Below are 25,131 nucleotides of genomic sequence, written 5' to 3' on the forward strand. Positions count from 1 at the left end.
ATCACGAACAGATGTGCGCAGATGTTTACTAGGACAGATGTGCGCAGATTTTTACTGGGACAGATGTGGCAGATGTTTACTGGGACAGATGTGGCAGATGATCACAGACAGATGTGGCAGGTGATCATGGACAGATGTTTTACTGTGTGGGGACACTGTTTTGGGGATACGAGCTGGGTAATCAGTGTGTAAAAATCTTTCAAAAATAGCTCATACACACTGATCCCCAGTTCGCAGCACAGGTCCACTCTTCTTCTTCTCAATGACAGACTCAGTGTGAGGAGAAGGAGAGCTGATCGCCTGGCAATGTCTTTTTGTTTACATTACATGATGGCTGTGATTGGACACAGGAGGGCCAATCACAAAGCCCTCCTGCCGATCCGAGATGCGGAATGTCCGGGAAGACAAGAGTGCACTGGGATCATGCGGCTCCTTCTGAGGGATGTTCAGGAAAGTCCACTCAGAAGGATGAAATGCATACCTGGCCGACTATGCAGTGGTTGGGTGGGAGGAGGTTAAGGAATGTCATAACTCCTGTAAGGTTATTTTTTGCCATCTGTGTCCCATTGGGGAGATTTCCATTCTCTTCCTGTCCCATAGCCAAACAGGTGTGAAAATCCCTGTAAAGTAAGGGAATCTCCTGTTGTCACCAGAACGAGTGTCTGCACTGGAAAATATCTCCACTATTTCTGTTCTGTGGACAACCCAAAATTTGTAAAAAGAACAAATAGAAAGGGTGACTCTGCCTAATGGGGACAACAGATCACAATAAAACCCTGACAGATATTCTAATACCTCTAAACCAGGGGTGTCAAACTCAATTTCATCATGGGCCGCATTAGCATTATGATTGCCTCCAAAAGGGTCGGTTGTATCTGTAAGATTAGATGTCCAGCTCATCCCCTCCCCTTACATTAGATGTCAAGAGCCACCCCACCATCAGAAGTTGAGTTCCCCACTCTCCCTTACATCACAGTGCACCCCCCTTTCCTTATGCTGCTGCTGGGAAGAAGCTGGATGCATTGCTTGAAAGCTAGAAGTAAGGGTCTGGAGTAGGACCAGAGGAGGGCTGGAGCTCTTCTGCAGCTGCAGGAGAGGTGCAAGGGCCACATGAAATGGCCTGGAGGGCCGGATTCGGCCCGTGGGGCTTGTGTTTGACACCTATGCTCTAAACTTTATCCAAAACTAGAAAAAAAAGTTTGGCCTTTAGTCATACTTTGCAAATTTCTTTATAACAATGTTTACCCAATTGCATCAACGCCTATATGCATCCGGGCCCTACTATCTTTGGTGAAGAATCACAGACAAGTCTGTTTGATTCATAGGGCGTATGTCCTATTGTATCCACACTTTCCGGTAAGCCTCAGTGTTATTGGTGGCGGTGCTCCATCCCCCTTTTCACGCAAGTTCAGCGGTGTCTTGAAAATTACCATTTGGGGCGTCAAGATACACATGTTTTTAGACACTTTGGGCCTAATCCACAATTTAAGTTACACCGCCGCAAAATCTCTACCTAAGTGCCCGATCCACAAAGCACTTACCTAGAAATTTTGAGCGGTGTAACTTAAATCCGTCCGGCGCAAGGCGTTCCTAATTTAATGGGGCCAGTCCCATTTAAATTAGGCGCGCTCCCGCGCCGGACGTACTGCGCATGCTCCCGACGTGCTTTGCACGGTTTTACGTTGCGCCGGGTTTTGAGAATCGCGACGGGCGTAAAAAAAAAAAAAAAAACGAGTTGCGGCGAAAAAAAAAAAGACAGCGACGCGGGATAGAAGGGTCTACTTTTACAAGGTGTAAACAGTTTAGGCCTTGTAAAAGTAGCCCTAATATTGCAACGGCAAACTAATACTTACGGAGAAAAAACGAAGCGTAAAAGCTTCGTGGTTTTCCGTAAGTGCTAATTTGCATTCCCTGAAGCGGCATTTCGTCGAGAAATGCCCCCAGCGGCGGCTGCGGTACTGCATCCTAAGATCCGACAGTGTAAGTCCCTTACACATGTCGGATCTTCTGCCTATCTATGTGAAACTGATTCTGTGGATCAGTTCCATAGATAGAAACAGGGATACGACGGCGTATCAGTAGATACGCCGGCGTATCCCTTTTGAGGATCAGGCCCTTCCTTTTCATCAAACACTCTTTTTCACTCAGTGGACTTTTTCTTTATTATTTTTTTTATTATTGCTTTTGAGTTTATAATAAGTTGTTCACTGCATTGTATGTGTATGGTATTCATCGGTTTAATCACCTGACATCACTGCATTGTATATGTATGGCATACACTGGTTTAATCACCCGATATTGCATTTTATATGTATGGTATACATTGGTCTAATCACCTGTTATCATTGTTTCAATACTGCACATGTTTATTGTTAGTTTGATATCTTCACAAATATTCTAACTTTGATATATTTAGATGTGTATCTGGTTATTTATGCACTTTAGATCACCCATTTAAAATTTTAAATTGTCACTAGCGCTGTACCAAAATGTTTTCAACTTCTACTTTTTGGAATTGTCATTTGCGGTGCTGGCAGCTTCCCCCCTTCTGTAGGCAGCGCGTTATTTAGCACACATTTTTTTTCATTCTTTAGTTATACTGTAACCACTTGCTGACTGTGTCACGCAGATCGCAATCGCGTGCATGAGCGTCAGCGCTGTCAGAGGAGGGGAGTCATATAATTCCTTCCTACGAAGTAGGAAAAACGATATGGCTTCTCTCCTAGTCACTCACATCCCCACACAGTTAGAACATGCTGAGAGAACACACATTTAACCCCTTGATCGCCCCCTAGTGTTAATCCCTTACCTGCCAGTGACATTTACACAGTAATCAGTGCATTTTTATAGCACTGATCGCTGTATAAATGCCAATGGTCCCAAAAAAGTGTCAAAAGTCTCCGATCTGTCAGTCGCAATGTCGCAGTACCGCTAAAATTCACAGATTAATGCCATTACTAAAAAAAGCCATAAAAATGACAAAAATCGTTTCCATAGTTTCCTGACACTATAGATTTTGCGCAAACCAATCAATATACACTTATTGCAATTTTTTACCAAAAATATGTAGAAGAATATATATTGGCCTAAACTGAGGAATTTTTATTTATTTTTTTACTTTTGGGCATATTTATTATAACAAAAAGTAAAAAATATTGTTTGTTTTTTTCAAAATTATCGCAATTTTTTTTGTTTATAGCGCAAACAATAAAAAAACACAGAGGTGATCAAATGCCACCAAAAGAAAGCTCTATTTGAGGGAAAAAAAGGATGCTAATTTAATTTGGGTACAACGTCGAATGGCAGCGCAATTGTCAGTTAAAGCGATGCCGTGCCAAATTGTAAAATAGCGCTCTGGTCAGGAAGGGGGTAACATCTTCCGGGGTTGAAGTGGTTAAAGTCATAAGGATGTGTGGAATTGTCCATATATTCTTGTCTGTCACTTTCCTATGCAGACCTTTTAGGATCTGAATCTGTATCTATGTCTAACTGCCCTTGAATGCCTATGACCAGAAAATGCCTATGAATCATTCAGTGATTCATACCTGTAACGGCTACCCCCTAGTAGGGAGGGTATCAGCCGTTGGAGACGTCCTTTTCCCTGGCAAGTTGCGATATGCAGGTACAGCCGGTATATCCCATCCACGAGATCCAGAGAGAGAGTCAGGTTCAGCTGTAAAATGAGCAGAATAGTTATCCCATCGAACGCCCTTTCAAGAACGAGACGGGGCTACGTTTTGAATGGTCAAGTAGGACTGATTTTTAATGGTTCACTCTGAGATTTTATACAGTCTTCCAGGCACATGAACAATCAAACTGTCCCCACCCACACATTACCCCGTGGGGAAGCTTCAATCACATTCTTTGAGCTAATTACTAAACATTCCTTCATTAACAGAACTCAAACAAAACACCATCACACAATGATCTCCTTCCAATCCACATCTCTAGACAGACGTTCTGTCTCCGACAAGTACATTCCACCCATAAACAATATTTAACATACATAACACCTTTACACAAGGGACAATGAAATGTCTAGGAGTCTATGCAATTAACACCTTTCAAAAGAATGTGTCCCCACATTGAATAGCCAACAACTTGTGATATCTCCAGACATCCTGCAAACATGGATTATGATATCTCAAGACATCCTGCAAACATGGATTATGATTCCCTTGCCACCCCATCTCCTGGCTCAATCTGTGCCCAAAAGTCACTCTACAATTAACCCTTTGTATGCCTCACTGCATGATGATTATAGATGTCCAGGCAGAATACATAGTTCTGTTACAATACCTTTGTTATAAAGCATAATTATTCACATTTATGTAATGAACATGTCTCGTTTATTATAGACAAATCTAATATTACTATAATCCATTCTACACAGACCAAGGACCACATTAGCCTAATATGTAGTAAGATAAATTGGGACTTAAGAACATTGATGAAACTGCATCCATTCCTTTGACTTTAGTATGCTAACTACACAGATAACCAGTGTCGTCTTTGTCACCCACAATAACTTTGATCTTAATGTGTCTTTACTCACTTGGCATTTAAAAAAGTCTTTGAAGTCTTGCTAGTGCAGGAAGATTATATTGATCACTTCAAATTCAGCAAATGTGTCCATTGAATTTCTTACAAGTTGCAGTAAGTTAACAGGAACAGTGGGAAATCAACATCCCCATAAAATGCTGGCCATGTGCAGTCAGGCTGTGCAGTCAGGCTTCTTATCCTAGCCAATTAAATGTTCCCTATGACAGAGACGTTGACCCCCAACAGACAAGAGATAGTCGCAGGACCTGATTGAAAAACAGTTGGATGAGTAATTCTCTTCTTTTCTCTTTAAAGAGTCCCTTGAAAGGGCTTGACCAAAGGAGACCATTAAAAGTTTTCACTTTACTAACATTTTGAAAAGTTATACTAACTGGAAAACAATGTCATTAGCAGCCATATAGACGGATAAAACCATTTCATTATTTTACCAGCCAATTGGTTGCTAAAGTAGACTAATTTATTGGTTGCTAAAGTAAACTAATTATAAGGCAATGCAAAGTGTGATCATAAAATGCAATGACCTAAAGCAGGGATCCCCACACTTTGGCCCTCCAGCAGTTGCGGAAATACACATCCCATGAGGCATTGTAAAACTCTGACATTAACAGACATGATAAGGCATGATGGGAATTGTAGTTCCTGAACAACTGGAGGGCCATAGTTTGGAGACCCCTGACCTAAAGGATAGCATTTCTCTGTGAGGATCACTCAAAGATAACTGTCAATCAATTGCTATAGGTTGTTGAAATATGTACTGCACTGTTTGCCTTATTAAAGGAATATGGAAATGTTGAACAAAAGTACATTGAATGAAGGTTTGCAGGCACACCATTACCTTGGTCCAGGTATCATGAACTATCTGCCACAGTGATAGCTACCATGTTTCCCCGAAAATAAGACACTGTCTTATATTTATTTTTCTTCAAGAAGACACACTATTAGCCAGATTCAGAGAGAGTTACGCCGGCGTATCAGTAGATACGCCGACGTAACTCGGAATCTGCGCCGTCGTAAGTTTAAGTGTATGCTCAAACTGAAATACACTTAAACCTAGCTAAGATACGTCAGCCTGCGCCGTCGTATCTTAGGGTGCAATTGTTCCGCTGCCCGCTAGGTGGTGCTTCCGTTGAGTTCGGCGTAGAATATGTAAATGCCTATATACGCCGATTCACGAACGTACGTGCGCCCGTCGCAGTAAAGATACGCCGTTTACGTAAGGCGTTTTCCGGCGTAAAGTTATTCCAACAGATAGCTGGCCTAGTCAATGTTAAGTATGGCTGTCGTTCCCGCGTCGAAATTTGAAAATTTTACGTTGTTTGCGTAAGTCGTCCGTGAATGGGGCTGGACGTAATTTACGTTCACGTCGAAACCAATACGTCCTTGCGGCGTACTTTGGAGCAATGCACACTGGGATATGTACACTGACGGCGCATGCGCCGTTCGTAAAAAAACGTCAATCACGTCGGGTCACCAAACATTTACATAAAACACGCCCCCCCATCCTCATTTGAATTAGGCGCGCTTACGCCGGCCCCATTTACGCTACGCCACCGTAAGTTAGGAGGCAAGTGCTTTGTGAATACAGTACTTGCCTCTCTGACTTAAGGCGGCGTAGCGTAAATACGATACGCCACGCCGCCTTAAAGATGCGGCGCCCTACCTGAATCTAGCTATATGGGTTATTTTCAGGGGATGTCTTCTTTTTATTAAGTATGGAACAACAATCAACAGATAAGCCAGCAAAGCTGATGTGTAAGGGTTGGCTTATTTATCAGGGATCCAGTGAGATTTGGGTCCAATCTGCACAGTGAGCTCAGTAGCAGACTGCTTGCTGAAGCTTTTCCCCTATCCCCTGGTGTTTGTGTGGGGTGAGAGAGACCCACAGACTGTTGCTGGTCAGTGCTGGGGAGCAGCTTTACTGCTTTCCCTGAGGAGACACAATACAGAGCGTCCTGCTCCTCACTTCACCGAGGAGACTTTTACTTTCACAAAACGACCGGGACCTGACAGGGGGGGCCAACCTTATTGATGGGGCTGCCTGCACCTCTCCGGTCACCTGCGAGATAGCAGCTGTCACGATGGGACAGATGAGAAGGGCTGCCCGACTTCTTTACCGCTCCGCACCAGTACGCTACATAGCCACGTCTATCACTATGTCTTATGTCTTCTTTACCGCTCTGTGCCGGTACACATAGCCACACCTATCACTATGTCTTATTTTTGGGGTATGGCTTATATTGAGCAAATGCTTAGACATCCTGTTATGTCTTATTTTCGGGGAAACACGGTACCTACTGACTAACATATAATAAATATACAGTTATAAAAGATAAAATCTAGTTGAACATCTATCAATCCAGACAAAAATGTGTAATTTGAATGAAATGGTGTATCTTATTCTATCTGACTGGTTTCATGGACACCTTAGTGTGTTTATGTTGTAGAAGAGATCTGTTCTTTATCTGACAGTACTTAGTGGCTAGATGTTACTTGGATTGTACTGCAGCAGGTACTTTGAATCCACCTTACAAATGGTATACTTAAAGCAGGCATGTCCAAAGTCTGGCCCGGGGGCCATTTGCGGCCCGCGTTCCGGTTTAATGCGGCCCCACTGGTAATTTTGATATATAACTCTTTTGTAGCCCCCAACAAATCCCAGAGCATCACGCATTCAGAGGCTGCATTCATGGCAATGGTGAGGCTGTATTCATGGAAATGATGAGGCTGCATTCATGGCACTTGTGAGGCTACATTCATGGCACTTGTGAGGCTGCATTCATGGCAATGGTGAGGCTGAATTCATGGCAATGGTGAGGCTGCATTCATGGCAATGGTGAGGCTGCATTCATGGAAATGGTGAGGCTGCATTCATGGAAATGGTGAGGCTGCATTCAGAGGCTGCATTCATGGCAATGGTGAGGCTGCATTCATGGCAATGGTGAGGCTGCAGATGGGCACTGATCAGGCTGCATTGATCTGCACTGACCCTTATTTTGCTTCACAATTCTTTATTTGAAATAAAAAAAAAATCCCTCTTAAAATTAAGGTGCGTGTAAGGCCGCGTACACACGGTCGATCCATCCGATGAGAATGGTCCGACGGACCGTTTTCACTGTTCACCGCTGACGCGGTCTGATGTGCATACACACCATCAGTTCAAAATCCGATCCCGGCAGAACGCGGTGACGTAAAAAAACACACAACGTGCTGAAAAAAACGAAGTTCAATGCTTCCCAGCATGCGTCGACTTGATTCTGAGCATGCGCGGGTTTTGAACCAATGCTTTTGTGTACTAACCATCGGTTTGGACCTATCGGTCAGTGGTCCATTGGTTCGATTTTAAAGCAAGTTCTCTAATTTTTGTCTGAAGGACAAAAGACCGATGGGGCGTACACACGGACGGTTTGGACCAATGAAACTGAACTTCGGTCCCTTTTCATCGGTTTGGACTGATGGTGAGTACGCGGCCTTATACGCCGATAAATACGGTATATCCAAATAACACGCCAAGCTCATCCTTAGACTCTTGACTACACACAGCCACAAAGGCATGATAATTCTTGTTGGGCAGTGTATTAGTTAATTTGCATTTAATTTTAATGGTTCAAAGAATGTCAGGCCCTCACGCATGTTCAAATCAGGCCCTCTTTGAAAAAAGTTTGGACACCCCTGACTTAAAGGCTAAGGGGCAGATCCACAAAGATCTGCCCCGGCGCAGCGTATCTGAGATACGCTACGCCGCCGTGACTTACTTGTCCTCGGTTCGAACCCTGAAAGAATTTGCGCCGTAAGTCATGGCGGCGTAGTCCATCTCTGGCGGCGTAACGGCGCGTAATTCAAATCGGTGATTAGGGGGCGTGTTTTATTTAAATGAAGCGCGTCCCCGCGCCGAATGAACTGCTCATGCGCCGTCCCTAAATTTCCCGCTGTGCATTGCGCTAAATGACGTCGCAAGGACGTCATTTTTTTTAACATAGAGGTGAATTACGTCCATCCCGATTCACGGACGACTTACGCAAAAAAAATAAAATAAAAAATAAACGCGGGAACGACGGCCATACTTAACATGGCAAGTCTAACTATACGCGACGAAATACCAGCTTTAACTATACGCCGGAAAAAGCCGACTAGAGACGACGTAAGAGAATGCGACGGCCGCGCGTACATTCGTGGATCGTCGGAAATAGCTAATTTGCATACCCGACGCGGAAAACGGCGTGAATGCGGACGCCGAAGTATTGCATCTAAGATCCTAAGGCGTACGAAGCTGTACGCCTGTCGGATCTAACCCAGATGCCGTTGTATCTTGGTTTGAGGATTCAAAGCAAAGATACGACGCGGGAAATTTGAAAGTACGCCGGCGTATCAGTAGACTTCCTTTGTGGATCTGCCCCTAAGTTTACATTAATGTACTTGTGTTGCAGAAAAGAAAAAGCTTTCTATGTATTTTAAGAGAATGGCGGAGCTCCGCTTTAACTTTTTTTTTCTTATATTTCAGCTCCAGAAATTCTGAGAGGATGTGCTTATGGACCTGAAGTGGACATGTGGTCTGTGGGTATAATTACCTATATACTGTAAGTAATACAATGCGTATTGTTTTTACATATTTAAAGCCATATTTTATGCAAAACCGCAGATGTAATATATTGCAGCTTAGAGGTGATGACTGCATTCCTTTTCTTTTTTCAAGCTTATCCCCATCAACATGGGGAGGATGTCCCCATGTTGATGGGGATAAGGGCCTCATCCCCACAACCCTTGCCCGGTGGTTGTGGGGGTCTGCGGGCGGGGTGCTTATCGGAATCTGGAAGCCCTCTTTAACAAAGGGGACCTCCAGGTCCCGGCCCCCTATGGGAATTGGTAATAGGGTATGGGTGACCCTGCCCCCTCTGACATAATGGGGGTTTCCCATGATGCATCAGATGGGGTGGGGTCACCTGTGACGCCACTGGGGAACCGCCGGAAACCCCTGTTGCGTCAGAGGGGGCGGGGGTCACCCGTCTACGTCATGGGTGGCCCCGCCCTCGGTTATAAAAGAGCTGTTAGACGGGTCGCGCGTCATTCGATCAGGCGCCTCCTATGGAGGCGGTATCGTTCGCAGCAGCGGGTCGAAATCGTAGAAGGATTACAGCACTGGAATTTTTATTTTATATTTTATTAAAGGAATTGTCCCAACTTTGTGTGTGTGTTTTTTTTCCCTTTTTTCTCACTTTTTTGGGTGAAATGTACCCCGTTACTAATTCACATGGGGGGACCGGGATCTGGAGGTCCCCTTTGTTAAAGGGGGCTTCCAGGTTCCAATAAGCCCCCTGTCCGCAGACCCCACAACCACCGAAAAAGTGCTGTGGGGGTGAGGCCCTTTTTTGCATTGATACATGTCCCCTGGGGCAGGACCCGGGTCCCCAAACGCTTTTTATGACAATAACTTGCATATTAACCTTTAAAATTAGCACTTTTGATTTCTCCCATAGACTATTAAAGGGTGTTCCGCGGCTTTCGAATGTGCCGCGAACACCCCAAATTGTTTGCTTTTCGGCGAACAAGCAAGCAGCCAATGTTCGAGTCAAACTCATGTTCGACCCGAACATAAAGCTCATCCCTAATGCCCATCATTGCCGCCTATCAATGTCCATCAGTGCTGCATATTAGTACCTCCTTATTAGTGCCCATCATTGTCCCCCCATCAGTGCCTGTCAGTGCAGCCCCATCAGTGCACATCAGTGAAGGAGAGAACATACTTATTTATAAAATTTTATAACAGAAACAAAGGAAAACATTTTTTTTCAAAATTTTCATTTTCGTTTTCATTTGTTTAGCAAAAAATAATAAGCTTAGTGGTGATTAAATACCACTAAAGGAAGCTCAATATGTCTAAAAAAAAAATAATACAATTTAGTTTGGGTACAGCATTGCATGACCGCGCAATGGTCAAAGTGTGAGAGAGCTGGAAATTGGCCTTGGCAGGAAGGGAGTGAAAGTGTCCTGTATTGAAGTGGTTAAGACAAAGCAACAGACTTGCTATAAACCCCTACCCCCATCCACAGAATTATATACCTACTTTTCCTTTTCTCTTGCTGCTCTGTTTAGTGCAGAGAGATGAAAGGAAATACCTGTTACTTCTGGGTATTGAAAAGCATGTGGCTCCACTTGGCAGTCATGGACTGTACTGACCACCAAACACAACTAAGGCGATTATTTTGGCCGCACCATGATGGAAAGCATTGCACCCACTGTATTTGTATCCCCCCATTTGGCGTTTCATCCTATATATAACATGTATGATCATTAGCACCTGCTTGGTATAATAATTCATACACCTAACTCTAATCCTACAAAATGCTTGAGTTTGTGCAAGTGTACAAAGTGTGCAATTGTAAGAATTGATGATGGATTGAAGCCAAAGGGTAGTCACACCAAATAGTGATTTGATTTAGGTTTTTCTCCTGCTCGCTTGTAGATAAAAGCATCCTTACTTTATAGCATTTCTTCACACTTGCCTAAATCTTTTGCACAATACTGTGTATATACTGTATATATATATATATATATATATATATATATATATATATATATATATATATATATATATATATATATATATATGTGTGTATTTATTTATTTATATTTACAGTGAGGAAAATAAGTATTTGAACACCCTGCTATTTTGCAAGTTCTCCTACTTGGAAATCATGGAGGGGTCTGAAATTGTTATCGTAGGTGCATGTCCACTGTGAGAGACATAATCAAAAAAAAAAAATCCAGAAATCACAATGTATGATTTTTTTAACTATTTATTTGTATGATACAGCTGCAAATAAGTATTTGAACACCTGAGAAAATCAATGTTAATTTTTGGTACAGTAGCCTTTGTTTGCAATTACAGAGGTCAAACGTTTCTTGTAGTTTTTCACCAGGTTTGCACACACTGGAGGAGGGATTTTGGCCCACTCCTCCACACAGATCTTCTCTAGATCAGTCAGGTTTCTGGGCTGTCGCTGAGAAATACGGAGTTTGAGCTCCCTCCAAAGATTCTCTATTGGGTTTAGGTCTGGAGACTGGCTAGGCCACGCCAGAACCTTGATATGCTTCTTACAGAGCCACTCCTTGGTTATCCTGGCTGTGTGCTTCGGGTCATTGTCATGTTGGAAGACCCAGCCTCGACCCATCTTCAAAGCTCTAACTCAGGGAAGGAGGTTGTTGCCCAAAATCTTGCAATACATGGCCCCGGTCATCCTCTCCTTAATACAGTGCAGTCGCCCTGTCCCATGTGCAGAAAAACACCCCCAAAGCATGATGCTACCACCCCCATGCTTAACAGTAGGGATGGTGTTCTTGGGATGGTACTCATCATTCTTCTTCCTCCAAACACGGTTAGTGGAATTATGACCAAAAAGTTCTATTTTGGTCTCATCTGACCACATGACTTTCTCCCATGACTCCTCTGGATCATCCAAATGGTCATTGGCAAACTTAAGACGGGCCTTGACATGTGCTGGTTTAAGCAGGGGAACCTTCCGTGCCATGCATGATTTTAAACCATCACGTCTTAGTGTATTACCAACAGTAACCTTGGAAACGGTGGTCCCAGCTCTTTTCAGGTCATTGACCAGCTCCTCCCGTGTAGTCCTGGGCTGATTTCTCACCTTTCTTAGGATCATTTAGACCCCACGAGGTGAGATTTTGCATGGAGCCCCAGTCCGAGGGAGATTGACAGTCAGGTTTAGCTTCTTCCATTTTCTAATGATTGCTCCAACAGTGGACCTTTTTTCACCAAGCTGCTTGGCAATTTCCCCGTAGCCCTTTCCAGCCTTGTGGAGGTGTACAATTTTGTCTCTAGTGTCTTTGGACAGCTCTTTGGTCTTGGCCATGTTAGTAGTTGGATTCTTACTGATTGTATGGGGTGGACAGGTGTCTTTATGCAGCTAATGACCTCAAACAGGTGCATCTAATTTAGGATAATAAATGGAGTGGAGGTGGACATTTTAAAGGCAGACTAACAGGTCTTTGAGGGTCAGAATTCTAGCTGATAGACAGGTGTTCAAATACTTATTTGCAGCTGTATCATACAAATAAATAGTTAAAAAATCATAAATTGTGATTTCTGGAATTTTTTTTGGATTATGTCTCTCACAGTGGACATGCACCTACAATGACAATTTCAGACCCCTCCATGATTTCCAAGTGGGAGAACTTGCAAAATAGCAGGGTGTTCAAATACTTATTTTCCTCACTGTATATAGTATATAGGCAAAAATGTCCTCAGTGGTTCTGCTGTCCATATACAGTATGTAGTATATAAATAGGTTATGAAACTGGTAAATGTGAATGAAAGTTGCTATTTTTTTTTCTGTACTATGTTCATTATTCTATTACCATTGAATTCAAATTCTCTGCAGGAGTTCCTAATGAACATTATTCCTCTTTCACTACACCACTATGGCCTGTAATTATACAGTATCACCCTGTGATCTCTCTTGACACAACATCCTGAGAGACATTTCTTGCTGCCTTTATTATCATTATTATTATTATATGGGATTTATATAGCACCAACAGTTTGCACTGTGCTTTACAACATGAGGGCAGACAGTACAGTTACAAAACGATTCAATACAAGAGGAATCAGAGGGCCCTGCCCCTAGAGCTTACAATCTAAAAGGGAGGGGCAGGTGAAACAAAATGTAATAACTTTGGGCGATGAGGTCATAGAGACAATAAAAGTACAGTTGTTAGGTGGAAGCAGGATAGGCGTCTATAAAGAGAAGATTTTCCAGGGCTTGCCTAAACGTCTAGAGTAGGAGATAGTCGGCCCGATTGGGACATGGAGTTCCAGAGGATGGGAGAGGCTAGGGAGAAGTCCTGGAGGTGAGATAATGATTTGGTTTGTATTTTGAGATGAGATTAGTGATGTAGCTGGGGGCTGAGTTGTGGATGGCTTTGTAAGTTATTGTTAGTAATTTGAATTACATTCATTGGGGGAGTGGAAACCAATGGAAGGATTGGCAGAGAGGGGTAGCAGACACTGAATGGTTGGTAAGGTGGATGAGTCTGACAGCAGCATTCATGATGGATTTAAGAGGGCTATGTAAAGTTAAAGGAGTTGTAAAGGCAGAAGGTTTTTTATCTTAATGCATTCTATGCATTAGAGATTAAACTAGCCTAAATCATAACATTTACAGTAAAGTAAACATTAAAAATAATTGCTTATACTGTTTACATTTCTGTAAGCCACAGTCTCACCCTGCTCTGCACAGCCTCAGTTGTCCTGTTGTCACGTACCTGAGAGGAGACTGAAATGACGAGGTAGGCCTCTCTTGTATCTCCAGCCCAGGCCCCACTGAAAGTGGAACAGAGGGTACCAAGGGACAGGAGGAACACAAGTGCCAGCAGATGTTGATGGAAGAACTTGCAGCAGGAGATGCGGTCTCAAAGAGACTGGATAGCCAATGGATCAGGAACAATAACAATGTCCAGAAGTCTAGTCCAGGTTAAAGGGGCACTCCACTTGCGCTGCTGGTTCAGGATATGTGGCTTGTGAGAGCTCTCAGCAGACTTGAGGCAGGAACATTAAGTGGTGCACAGAGCTGGTACAGCAGACAGCCAGACAGGCACTCAAACAGGACAGGAAGCCAGGGTCATCAACAGGCGGGCAGCAAGGTACCAAATCATGAGCAAAGCCAAAGTCAAGAACAGAGCCAGGTCAGGAATTAGTGACTGGTCAGAAGCAGAATCAAAGATCAGGTCAGGATAAACGCAGGAAACAGCTAAAGATCAGTCTGCACAGAACATGAGCATCCTTTAAATAGTCTGTCTGGTGCCAACATGAATTGTGCAGGTGCGCGCATGCATGAGCAAGTGCGTATTCTTGCGTGCATGTGCGCGCCGGGTAACCGTTCTGTGGGAAATACCTTTTTCATATCTTTTTTTAGCTTTTCATGGTGCTAAGGGTCAATGCTGTTCAACTGCTCACTGCAGAATAAAACATGGCCCACCAAAACACATATGGGGAAGACCCCAGAGACTGACACTAATGAAAATAAGTCTTCCATCTTGCAGCAAGAAGATATCAAGCTTTTAACATGGTCAGGAATACATAATCCAAAACCCCCTGAAGATTGATGTAGGCCAAGGCTGTGACATTGTCTGATTGATTTCAGACCAGATGATTGGTTAGAAGAGAGTACTAATGAATTAACAACAGGTGAATTGCTTGGTACTCCAGGATTTTGATTGGAAGCACCGACCCTTCCGGAGACCAACAACACAGAACTCCAACCTATCTCCGAATACCACCATTGTAAGGGGAATTTTTTTTCCCCTCTAAGAAAGTCATGGACAGAGACATCTTGGTTGCTTAATAAGGTGACCCTAATGAACGATAGAGAAAATTAATCATTTAACCCCCCTAACCCAAAACATAAACATAACCCTAAAGCTTGCCTTACACTAATGTGACGTACGCTGATCGACAAAAGTTTTCCAGTATGTCCCCTCACCAAAAGTCCATCAAGTGATTGACTTCTGTAGAGTAGTGGTGGTGGCTATACACTGATTGGAATGTGACTGGTACCTGCTGAACCAGATGTCAATGAGTGTATGGACAACTTAACCCATACCCAAAAAACTGCTAAAAGGAACCTAGCTCAACTTCTGACCCAATCCCCAACACCCTGAATTAACTTGTACGTCCCTTGTCCATTGGCTGCACTTTTTTCCCAGAGTTACTGGATTTATTTCACATTACTTGAAGTTGGGAGGGAAACTGTTAAAAATGTATTTCGGTGTACAACAAATTGCATTGTAATTGTATTCTGTATTGACAGAGCATAAAATATATTGTTTTTCATCCACACAAAAAAGCTGTGATGTATTGTTTTATGAGGGGGTAGCTTTTAGCTTTAAAACCAGTACATGAAATACATAACTTGTGACCTGTTTATGATCTGATGACTTTACTGGCAGGCTGTGTGGTTTTGAACCTTTCTATGATGAACGTGGGGACCAGTACATGTTCAAGAGAATTCTTAACTGTGATTATGACTTTGTCTCCCCCTGGTGGGACGATGTATCTCTGAATGCCAAGGACTTGGTGAGTAAACACTGAGCATGGTGTTCCTACTTTGTGCTTTTATTGCAGTACGTCGCTATCAACAAATTGTTTGTTTGACATGTTACAAGACATTTAAAGGAAATGGAGACTGGCATCACAAGCTCTTTCTTAAAGATACTCTGACTTTGTAGTTGTAAATATATATATAAGTGATTTATGAGTAAATGCTGTATGTTGGCAATTATATGCAAAAGCAAATTTAGATGTAAGCTAAATGCACAGCACTGTACATGAAGGTGCTAAAGAATACTTATGCCGCGTACACACGATCGGAAATTCCGACAACAAATGATCGATATGAGCTTTTTGTTGGAATTTCCGACCGTGAGTAGGCTCCATCGGACATTTGGACAAAAAAATTGAGAGCTGGCTTGAGAGTACTTGTCGGAAATTTCGATTGTCTGTATGCAATTCTGACGCACAAAAATCCTACGCATGCTCGGAATCATTGAACTTCATTTTTCTAGGCTCATCGTAGTGTTGTACGTCACGCTTTTTTGACATTCGGAATTTCTGACAACATTTGTGTGACCGTGTGTATGCAACACAAGTTTGAGCCAAAATTCAGTCGAAAAAAAATCCACGGTTTTGTTGTCGAAATTTCCGATTGTGTGTACGCGGCATTACTCTTATCTTATGCATTTTGTGTTTATTCAATACAGGTGAAAAAGTTGATTGTGTTTGACCCAAAGAAGCGTCTCACCACTCACCAAGCATTGCAGCACCCCTGGGTCACAGGAAAAGCTGCAAACTTTGCTCATATGGACACTGCACAAAAGAAACTGCAAGAGTTTAATGCAAGACGCAAACTAAAGGTATAACTGAATATACAATCAATGCCATGGGCTCGATACCACTTTCAGGCGTGCTCACAAGGTGTGCCTGTGTGGTGCAGATTCCCTGTTTAAACCCCCTGATATTTAACCAAAGCTCCCTGACGGGGGTCCTAAGAGATTTATAAAAATAAAATAAAATATATATTTTTTTTAAATAATAAAGAATAAAATAATAAAAATAAAAACTACTGACACCATCCACTGCCCTACTGACACCATTTACTGCCCTACTGACACCGTCCACTGTCCTACTGACACCATCCACTGCACTACTGACACCATCCACTGCTCTACTGACACCGTTCACTGCCCTACTGACACCGTCCACTTCCCTACTGACACCGTCCACTGCCCTACTTACACTGTCCACTGCATTACTGACACCGTCCACTTCCCTACCGACACCGTCTACTGCTCTACTGACACCATCCACTGCCCTACACACACCATATACTGCCCTACTGACACCATCCACTGCCCTACTGACACTATCCACTGCCCTACTGACACCATCCAGTGCCCTACTGACACCATCCACTGCTCTACTGACACCATCCACTGCCCTACTGACACCGTCCACTGCCCTACTGACACCATCCACTGCCCTACTGACACCATCCACTGCCCTACTGACACCGTCCACTGCATTACTGACACCGTCCACTGCCCTACAGACACCGTCTACTGCTCTACTGACACCATCCACTGTACTACATACACCATATACTGCCCTACTGACACCATCCACTGCCCTACTGACACTATCCACTGCCCTACTGACACCATCCACTGCCCTACTGACACCATCCATTGCTCTACTGACACCATCCACTGCTCTACTGACACCATCCACTGCCCTACTGACACCTTCAGTATACAGTATATACACATGCAAACACACATATGTGTTTGAGCTTTGAGGTGCAAACCCCTTTTAAATTGCCTGTCCTTGACAACAATTGCAGTGTGAAATACCTGTCAGCTAAAAGTTTTGTGTGCAAATAAATAGTCATTGAACTACATTAGTCATTCTAACTACATATTTTGCAAAATCATTATCGAAGGCTTCTAAATATATAAATGATTGCTGAATATGTGTGCTGTATGTTTGCCTTTTCTGTTTATTGGGGACAGAAAGGCTACTTGTCAATATGCTTTAAGCTGTTATGGTGACAACAGAGTAAAAGGCATGGAAACCTTTGTAGTTCATTTCATGCTCATCCTACCTGTACATCACTGATAGTGAAAAGCAATTTCCAGTCCGCAGATGTTTAAAGATATTACATCTGATAATTCTATGGGCACTGATATGTATTATATAAATCCCTTTTTAATTTCACTTTATATTTCTCTACACTTCCATACAGACCAAGTTGTTTGGCAAAAGCTCCGGTGATGGGCTGGGACAAACAAAAACATCAGTAGGGGTAGTATAGTGTTTGGAGCTACACTTTATGAGGTTTTAATACTTTTAATTATTGAATATTTTTTTCAGAATATAACAATGACAATCTCTCCATTATGCATATAAACATAGAGGTGAACATACAAGTAACCCATACCTGTATGTTACCCTTTTTTTTTTAGATTAGCAACACAACCAAAAAAGATTATTACCATTGATTCACAAATTTTATTATTCTGATATAAATGATACTTAGCCGAAATCTCCATGTCTATAATATTTATCTTGTTGTTTCACCTATGTATAAAAAGGTAACATACAGGGGTGTGGTCTGGACATGACTGAGTAGAGTCGCACACTTGTGGAGCTCCCGGTCCGGCCCGGCCTTTCTCAACTTTATTTCAGTGATATTGACCGATATTCCCCAATATGTACTCCGCTGGGAAGCGGAGAGGGAAGAACAAGAGGAAAACCCCTCCTAAACCACATCCGAACGGCGAAATACGCAGATTCTTTCAGAACAACTGCGAAGCCTCACCGGACACCAAGATGGCGGATGCCACGAGGCACAGCTCTCTCAATACATTACAGCCGCAGGACTCCTCTCCCTCCCCGACATCCTCCCTCACCCCTGACATGGACTTCAACACCCCGGCGGTCTTCTGTGCAGAATCCCAGGATCCACAACATCCACATCTTACGAGCCGACGCGGAACTGCGGGCGCTGCTCCAGGCCCTCCCCACGAGAGCCGACTTTGAGGCGCTGGGCGGCAGGCTGGAGGCGGCCCACCGCAAGGAGATCACGGTAGTAAGAAGGGAGGTGGAGACGCTGACGGAGCGGATGGTAGTGGGAGAAACTTCAGTGACTGCCCTGGAGAGACTGATCACCGCGTTGGAGGTTCAGCAATCAACCCAGGCAGCTGCGGTCCTCACGCAGCAACTTCAGCTAGAGGAAATGGAGGACCCCAGTAGGAGGAACAACCTGCAGCTGAGAGGTATGCCGGAGGCCAATGAAACGGAGGACCTGGCAGCAGAGGCGTCCCAAGGGGGGGCCAGAGGGGGCCCTGACCCCCCCAACATCATGCTGTGCCCCACCATGTGCAATTTTTGTATTTTGCTCCCCGAGAGGGAGAGCGTCCCCAGTCAGCTCTGCGGGGGATTCCTCCCCCTCTCTGTGCTCGCCGACACTGCATAATGCGAGCGCTCACACAACCAGATATTCTAGCCTGGGCCGTGTTTAAGTGTGTGCACTGCAGACTGCAGTACACTGTAATCACTGAACTACATTATCTCCATCCCTTCTCTCCCCCCCCATCTGTCTCCCTCCCCCTCTCCTGTTCTTTCAAAACATTCACAATTTACTTTCACTTTCAGTTAGGCAGGTAATATATGGTGCAAATTTCTTTCCTGCATCCACAGATTGCAGGAAAGAAACTTGCATGATTCCCCCATCAACACAGACACTGCTGACGGGAATATTCCTCCTGCCCAGCAATTGTATTCTCCCGACAAACAGTGATTATCACTAGTGACTATACAGCAACCACTAGTGATAATTATAAGAGAATCTGCTCATTAATGGTTCAAATCTCAGCCAGTTTCTGCTGAACCAGCTGAGATTTAAACTGTCTATGGCTGGTCTTAGCTCTTAGGCAGCCCATACATTGATTAGCACTGTGGAGTGTCGGCTTCCTGGCGTGATCGGGCATGTGGGATTTCAAACACATCCGAGCCCATCTCTATTGGTTGTAGACAGTTGAGCTACCTGCAGGTTGCTTAGCAGCAGTGGACCCTTCTCTGACAAGCTGATCGGGATGCAATCCAGGTGATGCTCTTAGTCAAATCCTAGTCATAAATATCAGAGATTTTATTGATCAAAGCCCACACTTTACAGGCATAGAGCCCACATGGCTGCTGATCATACGGTTGATTATATTTATGTGGTTGTACTCTTGATGCTAATAAATACTGTGTTTATTAGATCTGACTGGGAGCATCACCTGGATCACATGCCGATCAGCATGTCAACAGAGAAGGTTATACAGCATTACTGCTGCTAGGTGACCAGCTGGGGGCTCGGCTCTCTATAACCAATAGTGCCAGCCTTCCCCTGCATGCACCCATAATGTCACCAGCACTAGGTCCTAATAGACTGCCGCCGCTGCCAGGGAGACAGACGCCAGACCAGCGCTGTAAATAGCAGGGACAGGACAACTGGGGATCCCCACTGTGGCAGAACACCAGGGCCCGGTGGCAAGACAAGCTGGAGACGCCACTGCCTGGCAGCCTCTTTGCTGGGCATATTTCGAGACCTGCTGGGGGAGGACTTTCCGGCCAGCCTGTCCTTCGACAGGATTCACAGAGCTCTGGGCCCTCGCTCAACCAAACCAGACAGGCAGAGGGACGTATATGCCGTATTTATCAATATGGACAGAAGGAGCTGGTATTGCAGAAGGCATGGGAGAAGGGTAATGTGGATTTTGATGGCGCCACCATAAGCATCCTCCCCGACCTTTCTACAGCAACCTTGCAATGTCGAGCCATGTTTTAAATAGTTTTTATTGAGTTTTTTACAATTAAAAATCTTACGTACTTTGCAAATCAATTTGCAAATCATCCATAAAAATACAAAACAGTCACAAAATACACATAACTACATAAAAAAAAGACATTGAAGATACATATACTGTAGGTACATAAACGGATCCGTCCTCTGATATACATTTAAAAAAAGGAATCTGTGCCACAGCATGTGCCATTAATTCTCCTGGGTCTAGGATCTAAGTAATAAACAAGAGAGAAAGGATGGATAGAGAGACATGGGAACAGATCCCCTTCCCCATCCCCAACCCTTCCAAGAGGGGGAAAAAAGGGGGGGGAGTCATATGCATATATACGTACATACTAATCTACAAGTATGCATACACGTCTTTATGTAAGTGACTTTACCCCAGATCTATACCCCCGCTTACCCGTGTCTATTTATCTTACTTTTAAAGGGGAGGTATCACCCCATCCCCATCCTCCTTCAAATTGTGCAAAACCAACAAGAATACTAATAAAAATATATATGTATATATTTCTTTACGTGTCTTTCATAACCCCTATATAAACAACTCTAGCCCCTCTTTCCCGTGTCTATCTATCTTTATTTTCGAGAAGAGGAGATCCTCATCTCTCTATCCCCATACTGTTACCTACAACTTGTGCTAAACGAAGAGGAAAAAAAAGGGGGGATAAGGAGGGACAGGGAAGAGAATCAAGGAAGAAGACCCTTACTCCCCCCCTCACAAGGAGTGGGAGCGGAGGGGGTGCGTCAGGGATCAAGCCCCTAAGCACTCCCTCCATCCCCCATGGTTCCCAAATAAATTGGGGTCTGTTTAAATTCTAGCCGTTTCTTCCAGGTACCCTGAAATCTTGTTTCTACGTCCCTTTGGAGACATACTAATTCTTCCATTACCCTTGTTCTAGCTATCTATCTCTCTAAACCAGTCCTTTATCATTGGTATTTCCTTTGTTTTCAAATATTTCGGAATTAATGCTTTTGCTGCGTTCAACAGGAAGGGAGTAAGTGCTGCTCTGTACTTCTTCCTAGAGCCCCCAATCGCATGAAACAAACATTTCCAGGGATCCAATTCTATCTCTGTTCCACCAATCCTTTTAATTAAGTCCAATACTTCTACCCAGTATGGCTGGATTAAACTGCAATGCCACCATATATGGGCATGGGTTCCTTCCTTCCCACATTCCCTCCAACACAAGGATAAGTCATGATTCATTTTATGTATCTTGGATGGAACGTAGTACCACTTAGTAAGTAGTTTGTAATTTATCTCTTTTATCATTGTGTCCCTTGAGGTAGAGTGGACTTAGTCCATAACCTTTCCCTTTAACATCTCCGGTACTAATTGGTTCAGTTCTATCCCCCACCTCCCCACGGGACACATCGACCCATCGTCCATAGAGGTTATCAGCAGTCTGTATATTCTAGAGATCCCCTGCCTGCTTATCCCCCCTTGCTCAACTAGTCTTTCCCAAGGGTTTAACCTACTAGCCGAGCGAGGGGGTTTTGGAAGGGATTCTATAAAATGTTGGAGCTGTCTGTATCTCCAGCCATCCCATGGTGTTATACCATATTTTTCCCGTGGCTCAGCTAATGAGCAGAGGGCGTTTTCTTTTAGGACGTCTCTTAATCTCAGTCAATCCGAGTTGGTCCATTTTAAATACAGTTTATTATCTTTCCCTGGGGGAAAATAATCATTTCCCGTCAGGGGCAACAAGGGGCTATTGTATTGCCCTGTCGTACCTCTAATTACCATATCCCATGTTCTTATTGTTTCTGTTGTGATTGGGGCCATATCTCTAGGGAGGCCTCTGTGTTCTCTTGGGATCCAGATAATCTGATCTAGGACAACTTTACTCATATTGTTTTCCAATGATACCCATTTCTTATGTGGAACATTATGGACCCAATCTATAATTCACCTTAATACTGCTGCCATATGGTATTTCTGAAGATCTGGAAGGAACACCCCCCCCCCCCCATTATCCTTAGATCTACTCAATATTTTATAGGAAATTTGGTTTCCTCTTCTGTTCCACACAAATCTCTGCAGTAGGGTTCTCATAATTTTTAAATAGGCTCCCGGGATATTGATCGGGAGGCTTTGAAAGATGTACAGATGTACAGGGCTTTCGGGAGGATCATCATTTTAATTACGTTGATCCAACCCAGCCATGACAATCTGTGTGCTGGGTAGCCTTTCAGGTCTTGTTTAATTGTATTCAAAAGGGGTAGATAGTTATCCTGATATAAATCTGCTGTTTGTGCTGACAGAAATACTCCTAAATACTTTAATCATTTTTCTTTCCACTCAAAGGGGAAAAGAGCTTTAAGTTCTCTTCTCTCTCAGTTTTCTCCATATTGATCTTAAGGTTCGAAACCCCTCCGTATTCGCCCAATTCTTCCAGAATCTTTGGGAGTGACCGGCTGGGGTTTATTATATACAACATGATATCATCTGCGAACGCAGATATCTTGTGTTCTTGCCCGGAGACCTTTATACCTTCAATTTAATGGTTCGCTCTTATGGAGGTTAGGAAGGGTTCTAAAGAGAGTACAAAGAGTAGGGGGGAGAGTGGGCATCCCTGACGCATTCCCATTATACAGCCTAAATGTCCCTGACAGGGTTCCATTTACCTGAATTTGGGCCGTGGGATTGGAGTATAGGGCCTCTATCCACCTAAGCATTTGTGGGCCTAAACCAAATTTATGTAATGTCTGCAGCATATATTCCCAATCTACCCTATCAAAAGCCTTTTCGGCATCTACTGATCCCTTTTTTTCTTCATGTATTAATAGGGTCGTCCTTAGTATATTTTCCCTTGCTTCCCTGCCAGGGACGAAGCCTGCCTGGACCCTCTCTATACAGTACATTCTGGCATATAAAGCTTCAGTCTTTCGGCTAAGATCCTTGCGTAAATTTTAATATCTTCATTGATCAGGGAAATTGGCCTAAAGCTAGAGCATAGTGTTGGATCCTTCCCTTCCTTTGGCAAGATTGTTATATGTGCCCCCATGGCTTCCTTACGTATCCTCATTCCTCCCCCAATAGAGTTCATGTAGAGATGGAAATAGGGCGTCAGGGTTCCAAGGAATTTTTTTAAATATAGGGACGTATACCCATCTGGCCCTGGACTTTTCCCGCTCTTACTATTTTTAATTGCCTGCTCTATCTCTTCCTTAGAAATATCACTATCAAGCTTACTTGAATCTTCTTCTGATATGGCTGATAGCTCTATCTTCAGAAGATACTGTTCAATTTTATTTTTCCTATTTTGTTTATCATCGCCATCTTGACTGTCGCTTACTTTATATAATGATTGATAATACTCTGATTTTACTGATTTTACTGATTTTACTGATAATTCTAGTTGAGTGTTTCAGCACTCCCTTTTTATCCTTTATTTTTGCGATATAGTTTAGGTTACACCTAGGTTTAATTTCCCCTGCCAGAAGTCTCCCAGGTTTATTACCAAATTCATATTGCCTTTTAGCTGATTTTAGAAATACCCTTCTTGTATCTTGTTCCAGCAAATCCTTCAATGCCTCCCGTTTTTCAATTAGTTCAGCCATTATTTTACTGCCATTTAACCCTTTGTGTATCTGCTCCAATTCCTGAATTTCCTGCAGGATAACTTGTTTTTGTGCTATCCACATTTTCTTTCTCTTAGCCCCTTCTGCTATTAATCTCCCTTTCATAAATACTTCATGTGTTTCCCACAGTACCGTTGGCGCAATATTCTCTATGTTGTTTTCTTTAAAGAACAAATTAATATCTATTTCTAATGCCTCAAGAATATTGTGATTATATAGAAGAGATTCATCTAGCCTCCAGGATCTCTGCCTATCCGGTATGTCCTCCAAGTCCAGAGTAGCCATTACCGGAGCATGATCCGAGAGGGTTATTGATTTCACTTCCACCTTCAATAGTCCTTCTAGGAGCTGATGATCTACAAAGATTTAATCAATTCTCGAGTAGGAGGAGTGTACCTACGAGTAATATGTATAATCCCTCCTCTTAGGGTGTAGAATTCTCCATGCCTCCACTAGTTGTTGCTGATGTAATTTTCATTTGGCTACCTTAAGGTATTTCCCTTCTGAACGTAGGGAGAGAGGTTGAGTATCCAGGGATGAGGCGAATACAACATTTAAATCTCCTGCCACAATCACCCCCCCCCCTTCTTTAAATTTTTCCAATTTATCCAGTACTTTTCCAAAAAAGAGACATGAGTGGGTGTTGGGGCAGTAGATATTGGCTAATGTATATGTTTTATTAAACATAGAGCCTTTGATAAATAAATACCTCCCTTCAGAGTCCGACTCTATAGCTTTTAAGACAAATGGAGTATTTCTGTCAAATCCTATTGCTATCCCTTTAGATCTCTTGTTAGGGGAGTATCCATGGAACCAGGTTGGGAAGTTTTTAGAGTTCAATCCAACCCTGGATGACCACTTAAAGTGAGTCTCCTGCAGAAAGACAATATTTGATGACCAGCTTTTCAATTCCTGCAATATTTGATATCTCTTACTGGGATTATTTAGCCCTCTTAGGCCCTGTACACACGATCAGTCCAAACTGATGAAAACGGACTGAAGTTCAGTTTCATCAGTCCAAACCGACCGTGTGTGGGCCCCATCAGTCAGTTATCCTTCG

The 25,131-nt window shown here is 43.3% G+C and overlaps 1 protein-coding gene across 1 annotated transcript in view; it reads left to right on the forward strand.

Moving 5' to 3' along the window:
• The window catches only part of CAMK4 (calcium/calmodulin dependent protein kinase IV), a 263,753-nt gene that overhangs the window by 233,623 nt on the left and 4,999 nt on the right, over positions 1–25,131 (forward strand). Inside the window, exons 8-10 of the mRNA XM_040343331.1 lie at positions 9,062–9,137; positions 15,526–15,652; positions 16,336–16,488. Of these exons, the coding sequence (XP_040199265.1) occupies positions 9,062–9,137; positions 15,526–15,652; positions 16,336–16,488 (356 nt within the window). The remainder of the gene's footprint in view (positions 1–9,061; positions 9,138–15,525; positions 15,653–16,335; positions 16,489–25,131) is intronic.

This window comes from Rana temporaria, chromosome 1, assembly GCF_905171775.1.
Source record: "Rana temporaria chromosome 1, aRanTem1.1, whole genome shotgun sequence".
NCBI classification, from domain to species: domain Eukaryota; kingdom Metazoa; phylum Chordata; class Amphibia; order Anura; family Ranidae; genus Rana; species Rana temporaria.